The 13,934-nt window shown below is 45.3% G+C and overlaps 1 protein-coding gene across 2 annotated transcripts; it reads right to left on the reverse strand.

Annotated features, from left to right (window-relative positions):
• Window positions 1–254: 254 nt before the first annotated feature.
• On the reverse strand, window positions 255–11,446 carry NDUFA5 (NADH:ubiquinone oxidoreductase subunit A5). Of its 2 annotated transcripts, XM_038753081.1 has the most exons (5): window positions 11,294–11,352; window positions 11,129–11,173; window positions 5,599–5,715; window positions 2,835–2,900; window positions 256–416 (listed from the first exon to the last, which is right to left on the reverse strand). In XM_038753081.1, the coding sequence occupies exons 1-5, from the start codon at window positions 11,312–11,314 to the stop codon at window positions 315–317; spliced, it is 351 nt and encodes a 116-aa protein (XP_038609009.1). In that variant the 5' UTR covers window positions 11,315–11,352; the 3' UTR covers window positions 256–314. The 2 variants fall into 2 exon arrangements, with proteins under 2 accessions (XP_038609010.1, XP_038609009.1); XM_038753082.1 differs by lacking the exon at window positions 2,835–2,900 and having other exon boundaries at window positions 255–416; window positions 11,294–11,446.
• Between the last annotated feature and the right edge of the window lie 2,488 nt (window positions 11,447–13,934).

Consider the following 13,934-nt stretch of genomic DNA (forward strand, 5'->3'; position numbering starts at 1 on the left):
GTGTCTCCTGACCTCCTGTTGTCCTCTTCCAAGAGCTGCTGCAAATGCTCTGCACACAGTAAGCACCTAATAAGTACGATTGAGAAGGGATTACATGGGGAGTTCTTTAGAGTGGTATTTTGAAAGAGTGCTCAGGGAGTTTGGGAAACTTCATCTTCCACCATTTTTGTTATTAAAAAGGGATTTTACTCCCTTTGAACTCGATGAACCCTTTACCAAATCCTCTTTTCATTTAAAGAAATGCATGTGCCATACTATTTGACAGAAATATTTATTTAAGTGTTTTTACAGTAATGTGAGGTAAATACAGCAGATTATATTGGCCATTTCCACTGGTTGGCAGGAGGTTCTTCCACTAAAGGTTCCCACGGCTTCCACTGCAACATCTTCCTGGCCAGATGCAACTCACTTTCAGCCTGTGGATAAATGGCACAAACACAAAGTTCATCTACTCTAATCAAATTTATACTGAAAGTTCATAAACACTATCAATTGTCACGATTTTACCGTTGCACATTGTGAGCCACAGCTCCCAGACATCAGGTGAGCTAAATGCCCAGCTAATTATCCAGCTCTGACAACCATTTATTAAACTTGAGCAAATGAGGTGAGCTGGGAATAAATTTTCCTATAACTCCAGTGTGGACGAAAACTGCAATGCTGCCTTTGACCTCAAAATTAACATTATTCAAGAAGACATCTTTACACCATTATGCTGAGAAACTTTGACCGCAATATAGGGATGAAGAATAAGCCTGTCAAGTGACATAGTCAAAACTATCAGCCTCTTCAAATGTTTATTTTAGAAAGGATCCAACCGCAGAGACCAGACTTATATTTCCATTTAGGATTCTTAAAATAGTTTTTGTAAGTGTTTGTTAAGCACTTAACTATGTGCCAGGCACTGTACTAAGTGCTGGGGGTAGGTACAAGATAATCAGGTTGGTCACAGTCCCTATACCACATGGGGCTCACAAGTCTCAATCCTCATTTTACAGATGAAGTAACAGGCCCAGAGAAGTTAAATGACATGCCCAAGGTCACAGAGCAGATAAGTGGCAAAGCCAGGATTAAAACCAGGTCCTTCATTCAATCTAATTTATTGAGCATTTACTGTGTGCAGAGCACTGTACTAAGCACTTGGAAAGTAAAATTCAGCAATAGAGAGAGAAGCTCTCTGCCCACACCGGGCCTGAGTCAAGCTCTATCCATTAGGCACGCTGCTTCTCCAGCATTTAATAATATGCCTTTATTATTAAAAAAACTTACACTCAAATTAATCAAAGAACAGCTATCACAAAGAACAAGTTTTACACAGTCAGGTAAGACTCCAAAACAGACCTGAGTTTAGGCCACATCAGGCAATAGGAGGCTGAATAATATAAGAGGCAGAAATATACGAGGGAATCTGAAGCCCATATTTCTGAAAATGCCAATTTCCTAAATCCAAAGTCCCACCATAAGAAGGCCTTGCACACACAACCAAACTTGAGCCTTAGCATCTCCCTCCTAACAAAGGCAATAAAGCTGGGGGATTTGGAAGCCTTCCCTCAGGAGAACCAGGTCCTTGCCCACTCTGCCTGAAAAATGCATCTCCACTCAGCCACAGGTGCAGAGCCATTTGAAGGCAGGGCTGGGGGCATGGCTGGAGTGTGTTCTGTCCCTCTATGGCCAACCTGAGCTTCCTTCCAAGGAGTGTCAGTAGGAGGGCCCACAAGAAGACACAGAAAAGGACTTTGAAGGATTTGGAATCCATCCCTAAGAGATCTGGCCCTGAAACCATCCCAGCCCTAGGGACAGTTCTCAAAGAACCACGTGGGGTCTGATGCGGATCCTCCAACCCTGCCTTGTCCTTCGTGGGGGTGGGGGGGTGGGGGAGGAGGAAGAGGAGAGGACATGCTAGTTACAAGTAGTCACCACTGGGCTGGCAGGAGTGTTCAGTCGGTGGTCAGAGCTTCAGCTTCGCTAACTAAGGAATGTTCCATAGCCCAACAGTTTTGCCACAGAAGCTCACAAGCACCATTCATTCATTCAACTGTATTTATTGAGCGCTGTGAACAAAGCCCAGTACTAGGCGCTTGGCAGAGTACAATATAACATCAGGCCCATTCCCTGTCCAAAACCAGCTCTCTAATGGCAGACTACAGGCTGGGTGGGGAAGGGGTGGGGGTAGAAGGAAGCTGGACTGCACTATAAGGGCTCAGAATGCTTAGCTGCTCTTTCTGGATTTGCACCCACCAAAATCAGGTTCCCGGGGGATAGGTTACAGGAAAATCTCTATATTTCCTCATCTGAATAATAATGATGGGATTTGTTAAGCGCTTACTTTGTACAAAGCACTGTTCTAAACATGGACCTGCCCTCTGACAAGGGCTTCAAACTAGATTGAAATCTAGCAAGAGAAAGGAATTTCAGAAATTAGAACACTTCTTTGTGATTATTAAAGGACAATTTTAAGATCCTGCAGTCTGATTCCCATCACTGTTTTAGCTCCCCATCCTAATACAAACTTCACCAACCCTAGAACAGTTGCACCCACATGCTGATGCAGGAGACCAGTGGGATTTTCATCTGTTTCTGAAGACCCTCGTATATATGAAGAGGAGCAAAGGTAAGTTGTAGTAATGGGTATAGTTTTTTTTAATACTGCATAACCCCCACATTTGCAAAAATGCAACAGCCTCACTCAAGGGGAGGTAGCTTTTCAAAGCAGAATACAAAATGAAATGACACGAGAAGTCCTGGAATCACAAGAAACTTATCACCTTTCCTTTCATAAGGACCATCTGAGTTTTTTGTTTAACAAACACTCAACACTGACATTCTTCATTTACCTGCTCAATCACCTCTTCAATCTGGCCTCCCTGAAGTCTGTCTTCCAGTTTTTGTACATCTCTTTCCTAGAATTTCAAATACAAGCAAAGTGCAGAAAAGCATTTGAACTGGAGATCAGGAGAAACAATGTGTTTTTGTCTGAAGACAAACCTGAGCCCCAACAAACCTACAGGCTCCTCCTACTTGAATGGCGCTGACGTGATGGCATATGCCACAGACAGAAGGGGAGTATGCAGCAGACCCCAGTGTGGGATTGCCGGGTACGGTTCCCCCCGACTGACTCATGACTGTGCCTTGCTGACAATGGCTGCCCTGAGGTTGCTGGTGGCCCTGGGTTCTCCCAATCCCCACCAATCTGCTCGGGGCCCCAGAAATGGTTTTAAGTCATCCCGACACTTCAGGGGACTGGGAAGGCTCACACAGGGAGCGATACGGGGCCCAAGTCTGGAGAGAGCACTGTGCTGGGAAGCCTCCATTGCAGCAAGGGGAAAGCTGAAACAAGAAGGAATCAGGGCCAGATGGGACAAGCACTGAGCATTTTTTAAATTCAATAACAAGCACGGTTCTGAGTGCTGGGGTAGATACAGTTTAACCAGGCTGGACATAGTCTCTGCCCTACTTGGGGATCCCAGTCTGAGGAGGCAGACAGGTTAATGAATCCCCACTTTTACAGTTGAAGAAAGGGAGGCACAAAGAAGTTAAATGACCTGCTCGAAGTCATACAGCAGGCAAGTGGCAGAGCCACGATTAGAACCCAAATCATCTGATTCTCAGGACCATGTCTGTCTCCCTCTCTAAACTATAAGCTCCTTCTGGGCAGGTAGAATGTCTATCAACTCTTTTGTATTGTACTCTTCCAAATGCTTAGCACAGTGTTCTGCAAAGTAAGTGCTCAATAAATAAAATTGACTGATTGGAACTCTAAGAGAGGGTAATAATATCCTATGCATACAGGGCTTTTTTTTTACATCTTTACTATAACTGTGTTCCATTCAAGATCCATCCCAAAACGTTTCACCTTTACTTTATTTGTAAAATTCAAGACGACAACCAAATTACTTGCTCATATGTAAGTCTCAGCTAAAGGAGAGGCAGAGCTTCGTAAATGCACTTTAAGTTTGCCACCTGACTCTAAGTTTTAGAAACAGGCTAATTTGCGCCACTATTCCAAACTATAAGTTGCAGAGAAGACTTGAGGTCGTAGAATCTGACTATGCAGAGGGTAAGCAATGTTCAGTCATCTGCCTTCAAATACAGACCCCGAATCTAAAATGCACATGGTGCTGGCACTTATAACCAGGTGAAGGTCCCAAAGTCTTTTGAAGAGTTAGATATTCAGATAGCTGGATAGGAAATCAGAAAGCGTACCTTTTGAATTACACTTCTGCATGATCTGGCAACCATTTCTGTAATGCTGAAGTCAAGGATTTTGATATTAAATCAAAACCAAATCGCAGTAATAGTCTGTGATATGCTGTGATTCTTCACCCTTCTGAGTGTGCCAAGAATGCAAGTTATAGACCCAGCCCCTCCCAGCAAGATACTTCAAAATCAACGGTCACAAAAACAACACATACTGCCCATTTAAGCTTACATTTAACAGCTTAAGAACTGGTCTGGGGCTCGGTAGATTCCAGTAACATCTAGCCATGGGTTATAAAGACAGTACATCCCCTTGAAATAGTTTGCTCTCTGGTGTTTGTGCTTAAATCATGTCCTGGGCCAAGGCCCCACTGCCTATCATGGCACGGATACCTGTCCCAATAAGAGGAGAGAGCAAATAAAGGCATGTAGCCTTTGGAAAGGTTAGACTGGGAAATTTTTCTCTATAATGGGCTGGGGGAAGAGAGGAGTAAGGAGATGGTAAATCTCTGTGCCGCTCTGAACAATCTTGCCCAGAATCAACTATGGGAAATGTTTCTAAGCTCTACCCCTGGAATGGGCCTTGCTTTATGCCTTAGCCCAGGACGAGTCTCTTACAAACTGACTTGTGGGGTTCAGAAGACCTAGCAGGGTGGGGTTTCTTGGCTTCACTTTGGTTTTTTTAAGCCTGGACTGACCAAGTCTTCAGGGAGAGGTAACCTGGGATCCATGAGCCAAGCCACGCCTGTCTCAAACAGCCCCTGTATAAATGGTTTTAGAAAACTATCTAACATTTTCTTTTCCATATTTTATTTTGAAACTTGTTTCCATTCACTACTGAAGCCTCTTGCATCAGTAATGGTCTAAGAGAAGAGAGCAGAGTGAAGAGAGGGGAGTTGGAGAAAAGGCTGAAAAGGTGAAAGGGAGTCAGTGATGAAGGAGAGGAAGAGAATGGAGGTCAGCTAATGAGCCAGCAGTGAAGAAAGTGGTAGAGAGAACCCCTGGAAAAAAAGGGATGGCATTGAAGGATCTCATGGACAAACACCTGGCAACAAACAAGACACTACTATTCATTATTCCAGGGACCAACTACGCCAGGAAAACAAAATAAGACTGACTGAGGAATTTTCCAACAGAACAGACCCTGGGAGGTGCATTTGCTGCCATCAAGCAAAATTCCCACAAGCCCACCATCATCAATGGTATTTATTGAGCATTTTCTGTGTGAGTGCAATACAAATTGATAGGCACTCTCTACCCACAAAGAGCTTACTTTGCCCATCAACTGTGCTTTCTGAATTTTGGAGTTAGATATACAATGAGGCAAGTACACATTCATTCCCTGAGTGAATACATTCAGTATAAGTATAAATTTATTGAGAAAGAGAGACTTGAACTTACCTCTTTTACCATCTGCAGTTTTTCATTTGTAATCTGTTCAGTATACTTTCTATAAGCTGCATTTTGAGGGATGTGCTCAAGAGCATCAAGAATTTTGGTATATAATATCCTCAGCCTCTGCAAAGACAAAAGAGCATGAGTTACATGAAGGGAATGTGTCTACCAACTGTTATATTGTACTCTCCCAAGCTCTTAGTATAATGCTCTGCACAGAGCAGGTAATCAATAAATCAATCGTATTTATTGAGCACTTACTATGTGCAGAGCACTGTACTAAGCGCTTGGGAAGTACAAATTGGCATCACATAGAGACAGTCCCTACCCAACAGTGGGCTCACAGTCTAAAATAAATGCGATCGATTAAAAAAGCTAAACAGCCACCCATTGAAGCCTTATTGAGATCCTTGAGGATAACTTACAAATCTGCCTCACCAGTTCCAAGCACTCTCTTATTTTGCAATATCACACTAGATTTTGAGGAGGAGACAGATGTGAGCAGAATGATATTGTAGGAAGATCAACTCAGCTGCAGAGTTTAGTATAAACTGAAGAAGAGAGAGGTTGGAGGTTAGTGAGACCAAGGAGGAGGCTGGTAAGGCATTCTATTATTGACAGCTTGAACTGGAGCATTTGGGTAGAGAGGAAGAGGCAGATTCAGAGAGGGTTGTGGAGAAACGGAAAATAATTTTGGGTCTATTTCCTGGTTAGATTATTAGCTCCTGATTCATTGTCTGTTTTACCTCTACTATACTCTCCCCAGTGCTGTATAGTTCTCTGTCATCTACATGCTCAATCAATACCGTTAATTGACTGTAATCGGTGAAACCTCATAAAAAGAAAACTGAATTGAGAACTGCTGAACTGCTCCTGGTCTTACTCCCTACTATAAATGAGATGGACGGGTTAATAGCTACCTAATTCCTAAGGCACTGGTAATAAAAACGAGATTATGTACATTAAAAATGCTCTGGAAGATGCACATTCAATTAATCAGTTCTCCTATAATGTGGGACCTACATTCCTGACCTTGAGAACAACTATGTTTGGTGGGGATCAAAAAGTTTGGGACTTGGACCAAACATGGTTTTGGCTAAACGAGGAAAGACAGACCCTACTAAATTCCTTAGGATAATGGAAAGGGCGGACAGACACAGAACTGTTGTTCACAAATCCCCAAAACCTAGATACCCACTGAAGCTTGAAAGTGCCAGGTTCAAAACAAGGGGGGGACATTTCATCCAGTGGGTGTGAATGAATGTCACTCTAGGAAGTTATGCTAGCAGCAGGTTCAAGAAGGTTTGGGATAAATGAGTTAGTAGAGGGAGAGTTAGGGATGTTAGACTGTTTAGTCCTAGCTTTAAGGCTGGATGTCATCACCCTGTTCTTTCAGGAATACTGTTGCTGGGGTAATACTGGGAAGCAGCATGGTGCGGTGGAGAGAGCCTGAAGTCAGACGGGCATGGGTTCTAATCCTGGCTTCACCACGTGTCTGCTGTATGGCCTTGGGCAAGTCACTTCACTTCTCTGTGCTTCAGCTGCCTCATCTGTAAAATGGAGATTAAGACAGTGAGCCCTGTACGGGACAGGGACTGTGTCTAATCTGATTTGCCTGTATCCACCCCGGCGCTTAGAACAGTGCCTGCCACATAGTAAGTGCCTAACAAAAACCATCAATATTATTATTACACAAAAGAGAATCAGGTCAGACAGTCCCTTGTCCCACATGGACCTGTCAGTCTAAGGACATCAGGTATTTCATCCCCATTTTACAGCTAAGGAAACAGGTACAGAGAAGGGACTTGTCCAAGGTCCCATGGCTGGCAAGTGGCAGAGAGGGATTAAATCTCAGGTCCTCTGACTCCCAGGGACGTGCTCTTTTCACTGGGTCATGGATCGATCAATAAAAGTGAAAATGAACGAAAAATAAGGAGGTAAATGAATAAATAATAATAATAGTATTTGCAAAGTACTTATTTACGTGCCAGGCACTGGGAAGCAGCATGGCGTAATGGATAGAACACGGGCCTGGGAGCCAGAAGGTCATGGGTTCTGATCCTGGTTCTGCCACCTGTCCGCAGTATGGCCTTGGGCAAGTCACTTGACTTTTGTGCCTCAGTTACCTCATCTGCAAAATGGAGTTTATTAAGACTATGAACCCTCTGTGGGAGAGGGACTATGTCTAACCCGATTTGCTTGTAGCTACCCGGCGCTTAGTGCGTTGCGCTTAATACCATAATAATAATAGAACAATGCCAGCACTTAGAACAATGCATAGCACATAATAATAATAATAATAATAATAATAATAATGATGGTATTTACTAAGCGCTATGTGTAAAGCACTGTTCTAAGCATTGGGGAGGTTACAAGGTGATCAGGTTGTCCCACAGAGGGCTCACAGTCTTAATCCCCATCTTACAGATGAGGTAACTGAGGCACAGAGAAGTTCAGTGACTTGCCCAAAGTCACACAACTGACAATTGGCGGAGTCAGGATTTGAACCCATGACCTCTGACTCCAAAGCCCTTGCTCTTTCCACTGAGCCACACTGCTTCTTAGCCACGCTGCACATAGTAAGCACTTAACAAATACCATCATTATTATTAGCAAATACCATAATAACTAATATTATTATTACCAATAAATCGAGTGGGACACAGTCCCCTTCCCATGTGGGGTTCACCGTCTCAATCCCCATTTTACAGATGAGGTAACTGAGGCACTGAGAAGTGAAGTGAATTTCCCAAAATCTCACACCAGGCAGCGTGGCTGAGTGGAAAGAGCACGGGCTTAGGAGTCAGAGACTGTGGGTTCTAATCCCGGCTCCACCACTTGTCAGCTGCGTGACTTTGGGCAAGTCACCACTTCTCTGTGCCTCAGTCACCTCATCTGTAAAATGGGGATTATTATTGTGAGCCCCACTTGGGACAGCCTGATAAACTTGTATCTGTCCCAGTGCTTAGAACAGTGCTTGGCACATAGTGAGCACTTAACAAATACCATCATTATTATTAGGTGACAGGGTCGGAATTAGAACCCATGACCGGTGAATGTGCGAGATGGATAAAAGACGGGAAGCAGCGTGGTTCAGTGGAAAGAGCCCGGGCTTGGGAGTCAGAGGTCATGGGTTCTAATCCTGGCTCCGCCACTGGTCAGCTGTATGACTTTCGGCAAGTCACTTAACTTCTCTGTGCCTCAATTACCTCATCTGTAACACGGGGATTGACTGTGAGCCCCCCGTGGGCCAACCTGATCACCTTGTAACCTCCCCAGTGCTTAGAACAGTGCTTTGCACATAGTAAGTGCTTAATAAGCACCATCATCATCATTATTATTTTCTGTGCCTCACTGACCTCATCTGTAAAATGGGAATGAAGACTGTGAGGCCCATGTGGGACAACCTGATGACCTTGTAATCCCCCAGTGGCTGAGAACTGCATCTTGCAATGAGGGGCTAAATTTGGACCCTTCTAGTCCCCTCTAGACTGTAAGCCCATTGTTGGGTGGGGACCATCTTTATATGCTGCCGATTTGTACTTCCCAAGCACTTAGTATAGTGCTCTGCACACAGTAAGCGCTCAATAAATACGACTGAATGAATGAATGGATGAACAGTACGTGGCACATAGTAAGTTAGAGAAGCAGCGTGGCTCAGTGGAAAGAGCCCGGGCTTTGGAGTCAGAGGTCGTGGGTTCAAATCCCGGCTCCACCACTTGTCAGCTGTGTGACTTTGGGCAAGTCACTTAACTTCTCTGGGCCTCAGTTACCTCATCTGTAAAATGGGGATTAAGACTATGAGCCCCCCATGGGACAACCTGATCACCTTGTAACCTCCCCAGTGCTTAGAACACTGCTTTGCACATAGTAAGCGCTCAATAAATGCCATTATTATTATTATTCATTCACTCACTCAATCACATATATTGAGGGCTTCCTGTGTGCAGAGCACTGGACTAAGCGCTCGAGAAGTACAACTTGTCCACATACAGAGCCGGTCCCTACCCAACAGTGGGCTCACAGTCTAGAAGGGGGAGACAGACAACAAAACAAAACATATTAACAAAATAAAGTAAATAAATATGTACAAGTAAAATAGAGTAGTCAATCAATCAGTCGTATTTATTGAGTGCTTACTGTGTGCAGAGCACTGTACTAAGCGCTTGGGAAGTACAAGTTGGCAACATATAGAGATGGTCCCTACCCAACAGTGGGCTCACAATCTAGAACGGGGAGACAGAGAACAAAACCAAACATATTAACAAAGTAAAATAAATAGAATAGATATGTACAAGTAAAATAAAAATAGAGTAACAATATGTACAAACATATATACAGGTGCTGTGGGGATGGGAAGGAGGTAAGATGGGGGGGTGGAGAGGGGGATGAGGGGGAGGAAGGAGGGGGCTCAGTCTGGGAAGGCCTCCTGGAGGAGGTGAGCTCTTAGTAGGGCCTTGAAGGGAGGAAGAGAGCTAGCTTGGCGGATGGGCAGAGGGAGGGCATTCCAGGCCAGGGGTCGATGGCGGGACAGGCGAGAACGAGGTACGGTGAGGAGATTAGCAGCAGAGGAGCGGAGGGTGCGGGGTGGGCTGTAGAAGGAGAGAAAGGAGGTGAGGTAGGAGGGGGCGAGGTGATGGACAGCCTTGAAGCCCAGGGTGAGGAGTTTCTGCCTGATGCGCAGATTGATTCGTAGCCACTGGAGATTTTTGAGGAGAGGAGTGATATGCCCAGAGCGTTTCTGGACAAAGATAATCCGGGCAGCAGCATGAAGTATGGATTGAAGTGGGGAGAGACACGAGGATGGGAGATCGGAAAGGAGGCTGATACAGCAGTCCAGACGGGATAGGATGAGAGCTTGAATGAGCAGGGTAGCGGTCCGGATGGAGAGGAAAGGGCCGATCTTGGCAATGTTGCGGAGCTGAGACCGGCAGGTGTTGGGTAGGGACCGTCTCTACAGGTTGCCAACTTGGACTTCCCAAGCGCTTAGTCCAGTGCTCTGCACACAGTAAGCGCTCAATAAATGCAACTGAATGAATGAATGCCATTATTATTATTATAGTAAACACTTAAAAAATGCCGCCACTATTATTATGATTATTGCCGATGTGTACTTCCCAAGCGCCTTGTACAGTGCTCTGAATAATAATAACAATGGCATTTATTTAGCGCTTACTATGTGCAAAGCACTGTTCTAAGCACTAGAGAGGCTACAAGGTGATCAGGTTGTCCCACGGGGGGGCTCCCAGCCTTCACCCCCATTTTCCAGATGAGGTCACTGAGGCCCAGAGAAGCGAAGTGCCTTGCCCGAAGTCCCACAGCTGACGGTTGGCGGGGCCGGGATTCGAACCCACGACCTCCGACTCCAAAGCCCGGGCTCTTCCCACCGAGCCACGGTGCTTCTCCGAACACAGTAAAGCGCTCGATAAATGCGACTGAATGAATGAATGAACAGATGAATGAATGAGAGAGTGGTGTGTGGGGATGACGGACAGGTGAAGGCCCGGGGCTTCCCGCGCAGGCGCAGAACACTCACCTCGTGAGGGGTCGCGCACACGGCCAGGCCCACGAGGCCGGTGGTCTGCACAAACCAAACACAACGGTCAGTCCCGCTCACCCCGCCGCCATTGCCCTTCCCCTCGTTCCTCCTCCTCCTCCTCCTCCTCCAAGAGCTGCCCCGCCATGACCTCCGCCCGCTCACCTTCTTCAGCACCCCCGCCATGGCGCTGCCTGCGGCCACCGCGCATGCGCCGCCCCCGCCCTCTAGGGAGCGAGCCCAGACCCGCTCAATCTATCCCCGAGCAGTCCCTGTTTCCCGCTGGATCCCTCAGAACAGGAGGCGCGGAGACCTAGGATTGATTAATCCTCCCTTCGTGGGGCGGAGAGGGAGAAAGACGGAAGAGTGACGGATTGGGCGGGGGGCGGTGGTAATAGGAATGCGCATGCGCTCCCCAAACTTGTGGGGAGTGAATGGCAGTGAAAATAAGGCGCATGCGCAATAAACGCACAGGCGGAGGGGGGTCAGTCCGCTGTTCTCATTCATTCATTCATTCATTCATTCATTCATTCATCCATTCATTCATCCATCCATCCATCCATCCATCCATTCATTCATTCATTCATCCCTCCCTCCCTCCATTCATTCATCCATCCATTCATTCATTCATCCCTCCCTCCCTCCATTCATTCATCCATTCATTCAAACCTCCCTCCATTCATTCATCCATCCATTCATTCATTCATCCATCCATTCATTCATTCATTCAATCAATCATTCATTCATTCATCCCTCCCTCCATTCATTCATTCATTCATCCATCCATTCATTCATCCATCCACTCATTCATTCATTCATTCATTCATCCCTCCCTCCCTCCATTCATTCATTCATCCATCCATCCATTCATTCATTCATTCAATCATTCAAACATTGTCATTCATTCAATCATATTTATTGAGCGCCTACTTTCATTCATTCATTCAATCATATTTATTGAGCACTTCCTGTGTGCAGAGCACTGGACTAAGCGCTTGGGAGAGTACAAGTTGGCCACATAGAGAGACGGTCCCTACCCAACAGTGGGCTCACAGTCTAGAAGGGGGAGACAGAGAACAAAACCAAACAGATTAACCAAATAAATAGAATATGTACAAGTTAAATAAATAAATAAATCGAGTAATAAATATGTAAAAACATATATACAGGTGCTGTGGGGAAGGGAAGGAGGTAAGGTGGGGGGGGATGGAGAGGGGGAGGAGGGGGAGAGGAGACTCCCCCTTCTAGACTGTGAGCCTACTGTGTGCAGAGCACTGTGCTAAGCGCTTAGTAATAATGATGGCATTTATTAAGCGCTTACTATGTGCAAACCACTGTTCTAAGCGCTGTGTTTATTCATTCAATCGTATTTATTGAGCGCCAACTGTGTGCAGAGCAGTGTACTTAGCACTTGGGAACTACCCAGCGTTTAGACCAGTGCTTTGCACATAATAAATGCCATCATCATTATTATTATTACAATCAATCAATCAATCAATCGTATTTATTGCGCACCTTGTAACCTCCCCAGCGCTTAGAACAGTGCTTTGCACATAGTAAGCGCTTAATAAATACCATTAAAAAAAAATAACGGGCTCGCAGTCTAGAAGGGGGAGACACAACAAAACAAAACATGCGGACAGGTGTCAAATCGTCAGAACAAATAGAATTAAAGCTAAATGCATATCATTAACAAAATAAATGGAATAGTAAATATGTAAAAGTAAAATGGAGTAATAAATCTGTACAGACATAAACAGGTGCTGTGGGGAGGGAAAGGAGGTAGGGCGGGGGGATGGGAGGAGGAGAGGAATTGAGCGTTCTGTGTATGCAGAGCATTGTTTTAAGCGCTTGAGAAAGTACACTGTAGCAATAGATAGACACCTAATAATAGTAATAAGGATGATGGTATTTGTTAATTGCTTACTATGTGCCAAGCACTGCTTACAGTCTAGAGCACAGTGTGAAAGGTTAGGGGGGAGTAGAAGGGAGTAAAAAGGACCTGAGTTCTAGTCCAGGTTCTACCACTTCATTCATTCATTTATTCATATTTATTGAGTGCCTACTGTGTGCAGAGCACTGTACTAAGCGCTTGGATGATGATGATGGCATTTGTTAAGCGCTTACTATGTGCCAAGCAGGGTTCTAAGTGCTGGGGTAGATACAAGTCAATCAGGTTGTCCCACGTTGGGCTCACAGTCTTAGTCCCCATTTTACAGATGAGGTAACTAAGACCCAGAGAAGTTAAGTGATTTGCCCAAAGTCACTCAGCTGACAAGTTGCAGGGCCGGGATTAGAACCCATGACCTTCTGACTCCCAAGCCCGGGGTCTTGCCACTGAGCCACGCTGCTTCTCTAAAGGACAATTGGGCAACCGATAGAGACCATCCCTACCCAACAATGGGCTCACAGTCTAGAAGGGGGAGATAGACAACAAAACAAGTAGACACGCATCAATAGCATCAAAATAGATAAATAGAATTATAGATATATGCACATCATTAATAAAATAGAGTAATAAATATGTACAAATAAACACAAGTGCTGTGGAGGGGTGGGGCAGAGGGAGGGAACGGGGGTGATAGGGAGGGAAGAAGGAACAGAGGAAAAGGTGGGCTTAGTCTGGGAAGGCCTCCTGGAGGAGGTGAGCTCTCAGTAGGGTTTTGAAGAGGGGAAGAGACTTAGTTTGGCAGATGTGAGGAGGGAGGGCATTCCAGGCCAGAGGTAGGACATGGGCCAGGGGTCTTGTCTGCTGTGCGAACTTGAGCAAGGCACTTCACTTCTCTGGGCCTCAGTTCCGTCATCT

The sequence above is a fragment of the Tachyglossus aculeatus genome, chromosome 10 (assembly GCF_015852505.1).
Source record: "Tachyglossus aculeatus isolate mTacAcu1 chromosome 10, mTacAcu1.pri, whole genome shotgun sequence".
NCBI lineage: Eukaryota > Metazoa > Chordata > Mammalia > Monotremata > Tachyglossidae > Tachyglossus > Tachyglossus aculeatus.